The sequence below is a fragment of the Empidonax traillii genome, unplaced genomic scaffold (genome assembly GCF_003031625.1).
Source record: "Empidonax traillii isolate 1590-97213 ecotype Southwest subspecies unplaced genomic scaffold, ASM303162v1 scaffold264:size1143063, whole genome shotgun sequence".
Taxonomy (NCBI): Eukaryota; Metazoa; Chordata; class Aves; order Passeriformes; family Tyrannidae; genus Empidonax; species Empidonax traillii.
The window spans coordinates 775,522-790,947 of record NW_020955457.1 but is presented as its reverse complement, the minus strand read 5'-3'; the positions used below and the strand labels follow the sequence as shown (position 1 = coordinate 790,947).

Sequence of the window (15,426 nt, the reverse complement as noted above, 5' to 3'; positions counted from 1 at the left end):
AGGCATATGTAATGGAAATAAATGGCATTCCCTGCAACAGATGACTGATTACCTGAATTAAATCTACAAGTTCACTGCTTAAATTGCTCTCAGTTCTACACTAAACTCATTTTTGTTGTAACACCCACAAAGAGCTTACCATGTGTGTCCACTGATGATCAAGAAGTCTAATATTAGACTACTGTTCTTGCATTACATGTGCCTTAGCCTTGTGATCCTACATTCTTGCATGGATACTTGAAAGCAGGGAATGCATCTCCTTTTCTGACTTTCTGAAGTCCAGTACTAGTTCTTTACAAAGCAGCACAGGGCACCTATCTAAGACTGAAGATAAAAGTCAGTCAACCTTTAAAAGAAAAAGAACACTAGCAGAAACTTTCCAAATAAATATTGGCAGGAAAAAAAACGTAAATGCAACAGTTAACCTAGGAAAAAGAATTTCTATACTCAAAAAAAACCTGAAAGGAGAATGCAGGATGAGTGTAGAACACTGCACTTATGCAAAGAATGAGCATAACCACATCAAGAAGAGATGCTGTTTTTCTTTTGTATAAAATCTACTGTATGTTCCAATTAACATGAGCCCAGACTAAGAGCACACCAGCAGAAAAACATCAAGCACTAGAATAGTGGCTAAAGCCATAGGAGCAAAGAACATGCCTAAAGATATGGCAGAGGTGCCAAACGACAAACCAGTGCCAACTGGGAGAGAAGGTGCCCTTAGACAAGCAAGGCAGCAAACCCACGAGTCCAGAGAGACACAGCCCTAAAGACAAGTGGACAAGAGCTCCCCCAAATTTGCAGCTGAGAGAGGTATGGCCAATGAGGAGGTATTATGGCTAAGTTTGACTAATGAGAGCAAGGAGTTCTTCCACTATGACAAGGAGAACAGAGCACAAGACCTTCAAAAGGAGATGTATTAGAACACCATTGCAAGACTACATCATTAGATCAGAGACAGAACAAAGGTGCTAGAAAAAAGATGGAATGAGAACAGACCAAAATACTCAAATCAGTAAAAAAAAAAAAATTGGTGCCAAATGGCGGGGGAGAAAGACTGGTATGTAGGAGGGTATTGAAAGAAGGTGGCAATGAGGCAGTGGACAAAAGTAAGTCCTTAAATCTAGAATGAAAACTTCTTCTTGGTTCCACACTAGGAAAAAACAGTAAAATGTCAAAGTTTGCATTTGAGTGCAGAGAACGCAATTTGAAATAAAGAATCTGATGATTTTGATTGAAGAAAGTCCGTTTTCCTTGCCAGGAACTGACAAGAGAACTTGTGACATGGCTTGGAGGCTGCACAGCTATGCTCAGAGAATTGCATACTCAAAGGTATAGAGTTACACACTTATTCCAGAAGGGGTAGGATCAATCCATTTCAAAACTCAGATGTAGACGGAGAACAGAGAGGAAGAGCAAATGCAGATTTTGCATAGTTATTAGGAAGATCAAATAAGGAGGGGAGGTGCAAACAGCATAAAAATCCCAGCAAGCATAGAAATAGGCCTCCAGTGGAAAGAAACAAGGCAAGCCAGACAGGAGAAACAGGAAGCCATGAAGTCTTTCCAAAACAGTCTAAATAGAGACAACACTTTTACACCATCCTCTGTGAGGTCAGCCAGAGTTCTGCCAACTTGATCCCAGTAAGTACTAAAGGATTTCACATGGAACCTGAGCTCATGACAGTAGTTTTTCTGTTTTGCCACAGGGTTCAAGCTTTTAAGCCACGACATCAGAAGGCAAAAGCTAAGAAGACACTATCTCCACTAAACAGCACCTATTTACACTTACTAATTGTTCAGTTTAGTTAAGGAATCAATACTACTTAAGATTAGGGTACCCGTTCAAGTTGAGCTCTCTAGCCTTGTATGAGTAAGCATTTCCAAACCTAGAGCTTCAGCTGTCTAGAGTCTTAGATAGCTGTACTATAGTTAAACCTGCCACGTCACTCAGAGTATATGTTTACATGTCTGCAAGTCCCCCCCCCTCACCTGCCCACCAGCAAAGTATTTATTTACTATCCACAGAAAGTACTATCTTCACCACCTCTCTAACCTTGTAACAAGCAAAGCTTGCAGATCTGATTTATTGCAAGCTTCTGCTGTCACTGACAAGTACAGTGCCAAACCCAACGACAAGCTTGCTGCATTTAGGATTTTAGATTATGAACAGTCTCATTTAAACTGGGGACACAGAATACGACACACGTGGAAATAGTGATGAGATCACACATGGTAAATCCATACTGCTGGGCAGAAGAGCTGGGTGCATGAAATATGTTGCATGTACCAGCTTCTCAACCTGCTCCAGTCTCAGAACCACACCACAACACTCATCACCCCCTCTTTTCACTCAGACTTTCTGCAAGTCCCATTAATTTTATATTTAGCATTTCACAGCAAGCTAGTTTCTACTTCCAAGAGTATCTAGACATAAGCTGTGTTGACACTCATGTCTTCCAGTAAAAGGTCAAGTTCCTATGACAGGAAGTATGAATCAAACCAGAAATCTTATCCTAAAAAGCTCACACATTTCAAAACTTAAGATCTTATTTTAATCCAAGATATGACAACTGCAAAGTCCAGTTCATAAAACAGTAACTTGCTGCTGGTAAGTCTTCATATGTACAGAGAAAACAGTCAATTCAAGTTTCTAGTCAATAGGGTTTCCCCATTGATTCCAAGATTTTCTTTCTCTCATCTGCTGGGGGCATCTCTGGTTTCACACCATTTCTTCTCCTTTGCATCATAATGCCATGCTGAAAACAGAATAAAGTGATCATGAGAACAGATTTCTCAGAATCTCTGCTTCTGAGCTCCAAATGAACAAGATTCTTTAATAAAAAAAACCTCTTTAATATATCAAGAACCAGATACTCTGACTACCTGATAACTAAGCTTACTAGTACTGAGTTGAAGATATCTGATAGGTTACCCTGCTGCTTCAGAAGACAGTGAAATCTGTATTCCCATTAAACTATGTCAGACTAATGCACAATTGTCTGCAAATAGTTTTTTTGCAGTTTGCCAAGTATTTAAAGGCTAAGCCAAAAACTCTTTACTACTAGGGAAAGAAAACAGCAGAAAACACAGTTCCTCATTATACTTCTTTACCACAAGAGAGAAGGCAAAAAGAGTGAACTCTTCCTAAGAATGAACTACCAAATAAGAATGAACTCTTCCTAAACTTTATCTTAAGTTAAAGCAAACATGATCCAAAACAATGGAAAATCAGATAACCTCACCTTATCTCACAACTTTTTCATTGCCTTCATTTAAAAGAAAACTTATTACTAGAAATACCTGACTCAAATTCAGAGGGAAACATCAGATACTGCAAGAACACACAACCTAAGAGGGTAGACTTAGAAGAACTGAGTGAAGTGCTTTGATGTGCATCTGCCTAAGTCTTCCAGCAACACATATTGAGACTACCCGGACCCGTAAGTTATCATAAAGACAGCAGCAGTCAGCATTAGCTAAATCTGAAGGGTTCAGAAAGCAGTAATGTACTTAAAGCAAAACAGAGACTAAAATTTAGAAAGTCTACTGTGCTTACCCAGAATTTTCTGCAGTTTTTGTACTTCAAGAAATAAGCGGTACACATATCCTTCTTATAGTTGTTTTCATCCATACATTTTGTAGTGGCATCTGTTTCCTTTAATAGGGGAAAATATACTTCAGAGCTGAGGGAAGTTACTGTACTCAGTGTTTTAATATTTCAACAAGTCCCAGAATACCTATGAAGATAGGAGGCAGCTTCTCAGATGAAAGAATACTATCAAAGAGAGCAAAGGAACATCTATCACAAAGGATAATCAGTACTTCCAAGCAGTGACTTCATTTGGAGGTAACAGACATTAGTACTCTTTAAACAGTAAGGATAGAGTTCACAGAACAGTTGTTTACAATGATGCTTAGTATAACTCACAAAAGACTTCTAAAAAAATAACCAAGCTGGTCTAACCAGGATTTCAGGCCCTGGTTTTAAGGACAGAAAATTAAAAGAGATTGCTATCAGTTGTATCACTCTTATTTACTGGGAATTACTCATTATTTCATGCCTACTATAATGGGTGATTTTCAGCTCTTCCCACCTTTAGACTCTTAAACTCTTTATGCAAAATGCTATAACGTAAGAGTGTTATTCCTGAAAAAGGTGCTTAGAAATTACATTTAACATCAAAACATAAAAACAGATATCTCAATTTGATCATCTTACCGCTAGACATGGATTTATATCGTGATCTCTAAGCTTTTGTGCATGCCTGGACATTCTAGACAGACACTCGTACCTTGGATAGAAACAGAAAAAAAACAGGTTAAATATCTACTTTTAATAGTAACTCAGGGTTAAGTCTGAACTTCAACATGTAATAAAGGCCTTGTAATAACACAGAGAGTTTGGTTGCCTTTAAAGAAACCCAACGAGAGCCAAACCACTGCCAAACTTCTTTTGCAAAAATCATATTTCAAAAGCAGTAACAGCAAGAAAACTCAGGCAAGTTTAGCCCACCACCAAGACTGCTCACTCCCTGATGAATTTTTGCAGAGAATGGAGTCACTGCAGTAACTCTCACGCTAGCCTGTGGTATAACGGAGGAAGTGACCGTGTTTAGGAGAAACAGCTCCACAGAAGCTGCTCACAGCCAACACACTGTAGGCGCTTCAATTAATAGTGTGTGGGAGGAATGTACAAGTAAACTTTTCCAGATTTGTGCCTACTCCTTTCACTGGATCACATCTGTATCTTCACTGAGCTTTCCCAGGTACAACAACTACCTCCTGTGGTGCTGTATCAAATACTCAATAGAAAGAGAAGTGTTTTCCCCGCAAGGTGGGACCAGACCCACTTACACTCATGTGACAGCTTGAGTCACATTTTTCAACACTTTAGTAGTTTGACACTGACTCTAGGAACTGTAAGCTGAAGAGACACAGAGTTCAATGCCAAGAACCTACACTGATCCAAGATGATGACATCAAGATGAAGAGCAGACCCTCTTTCCCTTTACAACTTCCTATACATTGCCTCTGGCACACATATGGTCACGCAGGTATTTGTTCCAAACAAATACTAAATCTAAGCAAAAATAAATTAATGTTGACCAGATGACTGAGGCAATGCAAGCAGGAACAGGACTAGGGAGCAAATACTGCTGATGAAGGAAACAGAGCTGCACCTTTAATTTTTTTTTATTTTCCCTAAAAATTCTAAACTTAAACTTGTTTCTGTTCACATTAGGGAAAGATAATGCAAGTCTGCAGTAAAAAGCCAGTTTTGCTTAATACCAGCAAACAAAAATCAAATACTGTTCTTTGTAGTTCACAGACAGAAAACAGGAGTTTAGATGAGATTTCTTCCCAGGGTAAAAGTAAGCCATTCTCGGCAAACAAGCCCTAGATTTACATCCTGTGCATGTATACTCTCCTGATGCTCAGAGTGCTCTCTGAATTCCACACGATAGTCTTCTGCAAATGGGCCTTTTAATGAAGAGCATTAGGAAACCCTTCAACTTTCCTTTGAGAACTATTCAGCTTTTAAGTTAACTTTACAAGCTAGGCAAATGTTTGCTTTTTTTGTGAGTGCAAGAGCATTTTTGATCAGGCACTTCCAACTCAAATGGAAACACATGCAGGTATACTAATAACACCCCAGACTTCAAGAAAGGAGGAGGGAGAGGAAAAGAAGTAGAAAGCAAAAGCAGCATATCACAGTGCCTCACTTAAGTCAGCATAAAAGACACAAATGTTTTAGATGTTTGTTTATGTCTGTAACTCTGCATTTCACTGATATTACCATCTAAGCAGACATGCCACAAGGTGCACAGTATTAGCCTGACTTCAGACTTACTCTCTGAAAGAGTGTTTGTGAGTCATAGGATGCGTTGTCATAATCAGCGTTCATTACACAAACTGCACTTAACGCTTTCAGTTTGATTACACTACCGGAGTCTGCAACCGTGACCGGTTTAAGGAACAATGCACACAATGCATTAAATACATCTACTAATGAACAGGCAGTTTAGGTCCTCACGAAGCTGCTTAGCTCAGAGCAGGCAAGTGCTTAGACATTTTTAGTACTACCGAAAAGGTCTGACAGCTCCTGCCGCGTGTTCCTCTCCCTCTCTCCGAAGTACTTCAGGACCTGAAACATTATCAGCTGGAAGGGCAGGCAGGTCGCGCCGAAATGCCGCCGTGTGACTGAATGAGCAGTTGGGCAGGAAGCGAGCTTCCCCCTCCTCCCAGGTTTTGCACATGCACAGGCTTCCCTTCCTGCTTTCAGATCACAGGTCAGAACCCAACCACAACCAAAGGCCTGTCTATTCCGCAGTTCTTAATTATGCTTTGACACATTAACAGTTGTAAACTGTACCAGAGAGAACCAGGGCTGTTGCTCGCACTCTTTAGCCCTTGGGCTTTTTCAGTTCATAAACCCATCAGGGCACTTCTCCACAGGCTCCCTCCCATTGAAAAGCGCTTGGTGTGTTCTAAATGCACATATATGCATGCAAAATCGCTAATTATGCTGCAATACAGACCAGCTTATTAAACTTCGAACCCTGAAGCCAAGGCCGTATTATAAACCCCACGGCTTTCACCGCGGCGGAGGGGGGCGGCAGGCGGCGGGCCCGGGCGCACGGTCCCGCGGAGCTGCCGCCCGCCCGGCCGGCCTCGGCCTCCCGGGGGGGCCATCCAGGTGCCCACCGCCCGGCCCCTGCCTTCCCCTGCCGCCGGTGGAGCGGCCGGAGGCTCCCGGCGCCCCCTTCCCCGGCCCAGGTCGCTCCCCGCGGTCGGTCCCGCTGCCGCCCCCCGGCACCACCTGCCGCCAGGGAGCGGTGCCCGGGCCGGGCCGCGCCGCCGCCGGGCCCGAGCGGGGCTGTCCCGGCCCGCGGGAGGCGAAGAGCGAGCGAACCTCCCGTCCGCCGGCCGGGAAGAGGGAGCGGCGGCAGGCACAGCGCGGGTCGCCGGCGGCGGCACTCACCTCTCCGTCCCCGGCCGTGTCCGCGGGAGCGCGGGGCGGGAGGGGGACAGCCCGTCTCCAATTCGAAAGACGTCAGCGGCTCGGGCAGCGCGCTTAAGTACGGGCGCAGCCTACCCCGCTCCCGGCCCCGCGGCTCCCCCCGGCCCCGCGCCGCCGCCGCCCACGCCCCGGCGGTGCTGAGTGGCACGGCCGGGCCGCCAATGGCGGCGGCGCCGCGCCCGCCCCGGCCGTGAGCGGCGCCTCCTTCCACCAACGGGGCGGGCGGCGCGGCCCGCAGGCGCCGGCGGCGGGGCGCGGCCGCGGCCCTGACTGACTGGGGGAGGCGTCCAACCCGCGGTGCGTGTGGGCGGCGGGCGGTGTGGGCGCGGCGTGTGCGGCAGGCTGGGCTGCACCGCAGCGCATACACTACAATGGCTGCTGGAAAGACGGGAAAGCAAACAATTTCCAGGCCCGCCGCGTCCAGCCCGAAATATGGGGAAAAAATTACAGAAAAATCGGAGAACACTGTAAAGGGTGGAAACGGGGCGCAGAGGGGATGCTGAGGCTCCCGCGGTGAGTCTGCTGCGGGTTTGGGGGGCAGGCGCCGGGGTTTAGCAGGGAAATATCAGGGTTATTTAAATTATGAAGGGGGAGGAGGAGAAGGAGGGGGGAGAGGAGAGAGGAGCAGCGAGCAGTGAGGAAAAGTTTGTGTTAACCATCCCTCGCTTCCATCCCTCTCCCCCCCCATCTCCCGCAGCCCCCCGCCGCCCCGCGTCGGACTCCCCCCACCCCCACCCCCCCCACGAGGGGAAAAGCAGGGGAGGGGAGGCGAGGCGAGCGGTGCCCCCCCTTCCCCTCCCTCGCAGGGAGAAAGAGATGATTTTCAGAAAAACCTCTCTCAGGAGTTTCCTCCACTCCTCCCCTCCCTCCCCGCGGCGCTATGTTGGTTCGCGAGCGAGCGGGCGAGGCGGCGGGGCTGCCCGGGGGACGGCAGGAGGGCGCGGGGTGCCCGCCGCCGACCCCCGCGCCGGGCCGGGGCCGGGGCCGCGGGGCAGGGGCAGGGGCAGGAGCTGCGCGGCCGCCCCCTCCCCTCCTCGCCTCTCCGGAGCCTGTGCTGTGAATGCAGTGACAGCGGCGAGAGCGGCGAGAGAGGGAGCGGAAGACATTAGAGACCGCGGTGCCGAAAAATGAGGGAAAAAATTAATATAAATTCGCCCACCGCCTCAAACCGGACAAATTTCGCACAGAAATTTCCCCCGTGGACCCGGCTACCCGTGGGGTGTCCCCCGGACCTGGCGGCTGCGGCTTTGGGGGGATCCGGAGTGACTTTGGGGCACTCGACCCCCCTTTCCCGTCGTTTTTTGGACAAAAGTTTTTTTTTTCGTAATAAAGAAACGAATTTGCCTGCTCTCCCCCTCCGAGTGGCCCAGGAGCTTTTCCCTTCCCCATCGGTGTGTGTTTAGAGAAAAGTGTGAACCCAAGTAAGTGCTGAGTCGTGTTGCATTGGGGAGGGGGGTTTTGCTAACTGAAAGCAGGAGAGATCCGGAGAGAGAGAGAGAGAGAGCAGGGACAGCTTGTTGTCAGTATCATAAACAACCAAAATGGAGGGAGAACTGAGGCATATAACAAAATAAAAATCAGAAAAAAATGCCAAAAAATACCTAAAAATCGGGGCTGCTCCCCCTTTTCTTCATCAAGGTAACAGAATAAAACCCGTGTCTTCCCGAGACCGTTTTAAGGTTTCAGGGAGCAAGGAGTTAATATTTATTATTTTTTTTTTGTTGATGAATTCTTTGGAAAGGCAAAAGCCTCTTATAACTCGCCACCGACAATGAGAAAACGTGAAAATCCCTTTCAGGAGAGAGAGGTAGGGGGAGATGATGGTGCAGAAAGTGTGTAACTTGGGGGTAATGTGGAGTGATCCTAGATAAGATAAATGCTTTATGTGCTGCTTTATAGCTTCTTTTTTGAATGCTTTTTTGGTATGTTTTCGGGGGGTTTGGGGAGATGGGGGCTCTTTTCTTTGCCTCTGTCTTTTTCTTTCCTTTTTTTTTTTTTTTTTTTTTTTTTTTTTTTTTTTTTTTTTTTTTTTTTTTTTTTTTTTTTTTTTTTTTTTTCGGACCGGAATGTAATGCCTTTGTAGTGTCACTTTCCTGATCTAATTAGGATGTGTGAGGCAAAGAGTAAACCTTTCCGGTTTATAAAGTGCATTTTCGTTGCCTTTGAATTTCAAGTTTTCCTGGTAGCTCCCTTTTCTATTTAAACTGGATTCTTCAGAGTAGTGTGAGGTTGAGGTTATGCTCCATAGGGAAAGAAGAGAGGGCTCTGGGGCAGGGCACCTCTTCTGCGGATGGTTGCTGATTTCCCTGGCACGTTCAGTTCACCTGTTTGTCTCCTACAAAGAATGTATTCTGCAGTCTCCTCGTTTTATTTATGTAAAATAATGATGCCTCATCTCACCTCACATTGAAGTTAATGCGAAAGTGCTGCTGATGTTGGTTCCACGTGGGATCAGGGACATAGCAGGGCATTTTAAAGAGACAGCTTCTCTTTTCCTATGGTTATCATCACCTCTGCAGCACCTCTGCCTCTAGCAGAGGGATGGTTCGTTGTTGATTTTTTTTTAATGGAAAGCTATCAAGTCGAGCCTGGTCTGATAAATTAAGACAGGATAACGTGCAGATTCGTTGGGATCAAAGCAATTCTTTTGTGTGTAGCAGGTCTTTAGGGGAGTTTTCTTGGTGTGTTAATTGAAATGCTGTGTTTTGGAGAGTGTTTTTTGGAATGCGTGTTACAGGAATTAGTCTCAGGTTGTTTAATATGAAGACCTAGTGCTGTTCTGCTAGCTGTGAATTCCCTGGGAGGAGATGAATTCCCTATGTGTGTAGGGCAGTTTCACAGACATTTTGTAAAAGTTGTGAAGTGCATTATTTTTACTTTGAGTAAATTCAGTTTTGTTGGGAACACCTGAGTTTGTTGAAAAGCTTGTTCTCTACTTGGATCTCCTGAACAGTCCCCAAAGGTTTTGAGAATAGTGAAGGTAACTGTAGGTTTTAATTGGCCAAAGTAGGGGCTCTTTACAAGTACACTTTAGCTGTGTAGTTATAACATCACTTGGAAGAATTGCCTCTGGCTTTGTTTAAAAAAAGAAAAATCATCCTAACTGTGGTCTAGTTTCATGTATTTGTGTGCATGTGTGCATGCATGCGTGCTTTTAGCATGGGTTCTGGCTGATACAGTTTTTTTGCTTGATTTTTAACTTGAAAATGTTTAACTGTAATGATGTGAAATGCTCTGCTTATCCCTATTATCTCCTATGTATTTTAATTTTCAGTGAAATAGCCTATTTAAAAAAATTAACATCGCCTCTTAACATGGCAATTTTATATCTTAATGAGAGTTACAATGTTTCATTTACATTTGCTTTGGTTTTTTTAGTCTTTGTATTTAGTTCTAGATTGAAAGTTGAATACAGATATGTGGTTCTTGAGAGCAAAGCTGAAGTACTGAACTTGTAGGCAGGCTGTTTCAGCAAATGTTTTCTTTGAATTTGTGGAAGTTGAGTATCAGTTGTGATAGCCGTCCTTGTTCAATAGCATGTGCTCACAAATGATTTGTACCTTTACTGCAAGTGTGACCAAAGAAGCTTGTTGTCTAGGATAGCCGGGTGGTTAAAAATTTGGGAAGAAATCTCAGAGTTTCCCAGTGACTCACAGTTGTGAAAATTAAATCACATTAACTACTTTTAGGCTAGGAAAAAAGGCTCATTAAGGAAGAAAGATTAATCAGTTTGTATAAAGGAATGAACTTGAACATTTTTCCAAAACTACCTTTTATGGTTTAGAGATCTCTTCTATAGTTAGCAAAAATTCAAACTTAAAAGTTCCTTTCTGAATATTTCTTAAACTGATCTATTACTTTTATTGACTGAAGTAACATTACCCTGGAATGCATAGAAATTTGATAAATTAATAGCGGTACACCATGTGTAGGTGGTTTTAATGTACCAGGGTAGATAGACAGATAGTAGTAGATGTGCAGAACTAACTTAAATAAATTAGTTAATGTATTGAGAACAGTATTTAAGAACTCTTCAAATGCTGTATCTGTGGCCATCAGTATGAAGTGTTTAGTATGTTACTGTTTTTTTACCCAATTAAGAACTTAATCATTATTATTGTAATGCTGAAAATAGGTATAGGCACTGGTAATAACAACATGAAAGAAGCACGTGTAGTGCAGTGTATTTCTTGACTTACAGCTATGTATTACAAAGTAAATTCAGTGTATCCAACCATAGTATAAAATTCAGGACATAGGGAGGAGGAAGAGGAAAAGGTGTTCTCACAGAATTTGATACTGTTCTAAACTGGGTTTAACTTTAAGGTGCAGTCCAGATGGTGATAATAATAGGAGAAAATAAATTTTGTTTAGGATTATTTTTTTACAAACTTACTGTCTTTTGTGGGAAACTGAATTTTTCTTACATTGATGAAGTGGTGGTTGTTTTTTTTTTTTTTTTTTAAATAAAAATAGAAAGTATCTTTCAAAGCTTCTTTAGTTCTAAGAGTTAAGAAAATCTCCTGTATTATGAGTTGGTCTGATTCTATACAAGATACAGTATGATTTTTTTCAAGATTTTCTAAAATTAAAACACTTGAAGAAACAAATGCTATGGGCTGTTGTTGGTAAAGTTACCCTACTTTTTGTAGGTAAACTGGAGAGCTGTGAATGTATTAAAATCCTTCTTAGATACTTATCATTCCTGTTCAATACCGTTTAAAAGTTAATAACTACAGTATTCTACAACAGTACAAGCAAATACAGGAATCTAAATTGATATGCATTCACCTTTGCTTGAGTGCTTAGTTCAAATGTGTCTTTTGGTGTGTACTTTTAACTTGGTAATTATCCTGAAAAAATTAGTTTCCCAATACAGAACTTTGAGATTTAAATTAAGAAACCTTTCAAAAGTTTGTGTAATTCCAAAAGGCACTGCATACTAAGCACAGACACTTCTAATGGTTGTCCATCTCTGCAGCTAGTTAGTCAAAATGGTGCCCTAAAGTCTCCTCCTTTCAGGATATTACATGTGTTTTAAAATTAGTGGGTTAAAGAGGGTACTGCTCATGTTCTAAATAAACCACTGTTTGCAACTGTTCAAGGTTATTTTGTTAAAATAGATGTTTTACTTCAGAGTCTAAAACATAAGTTTTTAAAATTTTTTTATAAAATTGTTTGTAATTGTTAAAACCAGTTTTTGTGAACAAATGCTTTTTGGGAAGGTTCTTGAACAACTTTATGTGTTTAGCAAGGGGAGATAATCTAGAAAACATGAAATATGTTAGAGCACTTAGACTATTCTCAAATCAGTGTAGAGTTGAAAGGAGCTAGCAGTCATCACTACTGAAGTGATAGAGCACTTGCTTTCATGGAGATATTCTCCAAATATCTGCTACTAGTAAGGATTTAGCTTGCAGAGCTTTTGGAAAAAAAATGTGCAGTATTTATCTACTGAACTTCTAAGCATCTTTAACCAATTACCAAATGTTTAGGTAGCCTTAAAAAACTATTTAAAAATAATTCAAATATTAGACCAAAGTAACATTTGTATTGATCAAATATAAAATGTTTAAATTTCTGAACCATAGGGGATTGTTTTTTACATTTATCTGAGCATTTTGATAGTAGATAAATGTGTATTTTTCCTGCTAATCAAAAAAACCCACATCTAGAATTTAATTTAATTTATATTGATTTTTAAATTGTGTGATCTTGTAACTTGAATGTAAAACATTGATTAACTCTCAATATAATCACTTATACAGATGCTTAAATACTTTTTAATTCTTCAAGAAGTATTTATCTGAAATTGCATAGATTGGAGTCACTAATGTGTTTTAAATGAACAGTTGGCCACCAAATATCAAATGCAAGAAATTGTAATTGTATGCAACTAAAGAAAACCTAATATTTAGCAGAGTTGGTCACCACTGCTGCAGGTTCAGCTTTACTTTTATTTAGATTGGCTTGTTAAAGTGTTTTTTGTCTACTTCAGTATCAGTGCTCACCTGTTCTTGTCTCATCTTAAGACAAATAGGAAAAATGAATAGAATGAGAGGTTTTTTATTTTATTTTTGAAAAGATATAAAATGCTTTTAAAAGTAGTTATGTGCTAACAGTTGTAAAGGATGGGGCCTTCTCATAGGATATATTAAAATTTTTAATATTTACATGGACCCTGCATGTCTAGTAAGCAGTTACTGTAGGATCATGGCATTAAAATTAACTCCCAAACATAGCAGGATTTTGAGGTGACTAAGTACATACTTGACAGTGAGCAGTGGAAAAGAATATGTAGTTATTCTCATGTTGAAGGAATAAATCAGTTTCTATTACAGCCTTCTCTGTAATAACTTCTGCCCCTTTCTAGCTCATTGTCTTTCCAGACTGTAAAAATACCTTGTTAGATACATTGAAATACATGTCCAGAGCGATGGGCTATTTTGTCATGCTCAACCCTCGTGGTTTTGATAGACTTACAAGAGGGCATGGAGAGAGTAGCATGTGGCCCAGTGTGCAGAATTTTATTTTATTTGTTTAGAGGAAAGGAGAGAGAGGGAAAGAAAAAGCAGGTCTGAACTGGTATAAAACCAAAAACTGAGACAGATAAAACGAATATAGACAAGTGTGGCTATAATACCCAGAACAGTAACTTAAAACTCTGAAGTAAAACAGCTCAAATCAGATTTGAGAAAGTCAAGTGGGAATGAGCAAAGTAAAACCTAAGAATTGCCGTCAGATGCAATTAAAAAATAACTATGTAAAGGAACTTGGAAAAATGCAAAAAGTGTCTGTTACAGTAAACTGAATTGCTATAATCTTCTTTTGCACTTAATGTGCTAAATTCTTCTCTCAAGGAGAATATCCCTAGAAATCAGATTAGAAGGTGTTTAAAGGGAATTATTTGTCAAAGTTGTTTTTTCACTAAAGTTAGGATAACTAATAATAATCTCTTCCATATTGCTGTAATAATACTTTATTTGATATCTTTTAACCATGCAGATTGCATGTACAGGTAATTTATCTAGTAGCCTGACACTGTGTTACTAACCATGAGAGCTTTTCTTTATGATTGTGAGTCACATCAGATTTGGCAGTCTGCAAAGCATGAAGTATTTCATATGAAATAAGATGTAGATGGTTGATTTTGCCTTATGCACACTTACTGTGAATTGCCAAGTAGTCAGAAAGGAAGGAGAATGTCAGCAAACTTGCCTTCCCTCTTCATGTATTGAGTATGTATTTGTGTACTACAGGGTATCAGATTTGCTAGTGCATGAGTTTTCTGGAAAGCCCTGCAAATCACCTGATTCTGAATTAATGAGATCTCATTACACTAAGTGTTTGAACAGAAGACAGACCCTGTGTATGCAAATCAGATTTTACTGTCCCAAGTGCTTGTCACTTCTAATAAAACTGTTTACTGTGTGGTGTATGTATTTATCATGAATGTTACATTTATATGTAATAGATACACACACACATTTTAAGGAAACATCTGGCTGTCCAGGGAGAATATAATGTCTTTTGAATCAGTTGTGATATAGGAATATTCTTTTAAAGAGACCTTTTAGAAGAAAAGGCAAAAAGAGAAATTCTGGCAGCTTGCTATTAAATTTCAATCAAACCAGTATAGTTAGTAATAAAACATTTACAAGTTTGTAAATGCTAAGTTTCTTCAAACTCTTACTGTCATGTGTGGAATTTTCATTTATACTAGTTGTGCATTTACTGCAGCTGCCTACATGCAAGGCTTAGTAGTGCTGCACTTATCACATGCAAGTATAGATACAATATAAATATGTAAAAGTAGAAATTGCCTGCAGCTGTTCTTATGTTTTCATAAGACGATGCACTACAAAGGTGTAAATTTATGGTGTTAGCTACCTGCTATCAGTAACTGGTGCTCTTCTCCTTGCAAGTACTTTAGGAAGAGTGAATATTAAACTAAAATAAAACAAATATAAAATCCTGTCAGGGTTTCATGCTCTGTTTAAAAGCTAAACATAGTCATTGTTCAAGCTTATTTTGTTCACTGTAAGTTACTGTGGTCAATACTCGCATAATTTGTTTCATCTAGGACACTAGGAAACGGTGAACCATGTAGCTTAGAGAAGAGCTTAGACATAGCTGATCACGATAGATGCCAGTTAATTTAAATATCTGGATTTTTTTTTTCCCCTCTTTGACTTGATGGCTTCCTTTTATTCTTTTGAGTGCTAGGATTGTGTTTAGACTAAACCACTTCTAATTATGCCCCAGCACAAACATATAGCTTATGGCTATATTTTAATCAGTTTCAGAAAAAGTAATAAAAATATTATTGCATCTGTCAAAGGATGGTGTTGCTACATGCTATTTTAAATGGTGTTTAAGTACAGTTATAAGCATACCAGTACA

The 15,426-nt window shown here is 41.1% G+C and overlaps 2 protein-coding genes across 8 annotated transcripts in view; one reads left to right on the top strand and one right to left on the bottom strand.

Moving 5' to 3' along the window:
* Positions 1-2,519: 2,519 nt before the first annotated feature.
* Positions 2,520-7,122, bottom strand: CHCHD7 (coiled-coil-helix-coiled-coil-helix domain containing 7). Of its 5 annotated transcripts, XM_027889548.1 has the most exons (5): positions 6,985-7,122; positions 6,087-6,275; positions 4,222-4,294; positions 3,559-3,657; positions 2,520-2,758 (listed from the first exon to the last, which is right to left on the bottom strand). In XM_027889548.1, the coding sequence occupies exons 2-5, from the start codon at positions 6,257-6,259 to the stop codon at positions 2,657-2,659; spliced, it is 447 nt and encodes a 148-aa protein (XP_027745349.1). In that variant the 5' UTR covers positions 6,260-6,275; positions 6,985-7,122; the 3' UTR covers positions 2,520-2,656. The 5 variants fall into 5 exon arrangements, with proteins under 5 accessions (XP_027745349.1, XP_027745351.1, XP_027745353.1 ...); XM_027889550.1 differs by lacking the exon at positions 6,087-6,275 and having other exon boundaries at positions 6,985-7,106; XM_027889552.1 differs by lacking the exons at positions 6,087-6,275; positions 6,985-7,122 and adding an exon at positions 4,519-5,081.
* A 216-nt stretch (positions 7,123-7,338) lies between these two features.
* Positions 7,339-15,426, top strand: part of PLAG1 (PLAG1 zinc finger) — a 47,494-nt gene continuing 39,406 nt past the window's right edge. For all 3 annotated transcript variants that reach the window (XM_027889546.1, XM_027889545.1, XM_027889544.1), the window contains exon 1: positions 7,339-7,536. The gene's annotated coding sequence lies outside the window, so the exon portion shown is untranslated. The remainder of the gene's footprint in view (positions 7,537-15,426) is intronic.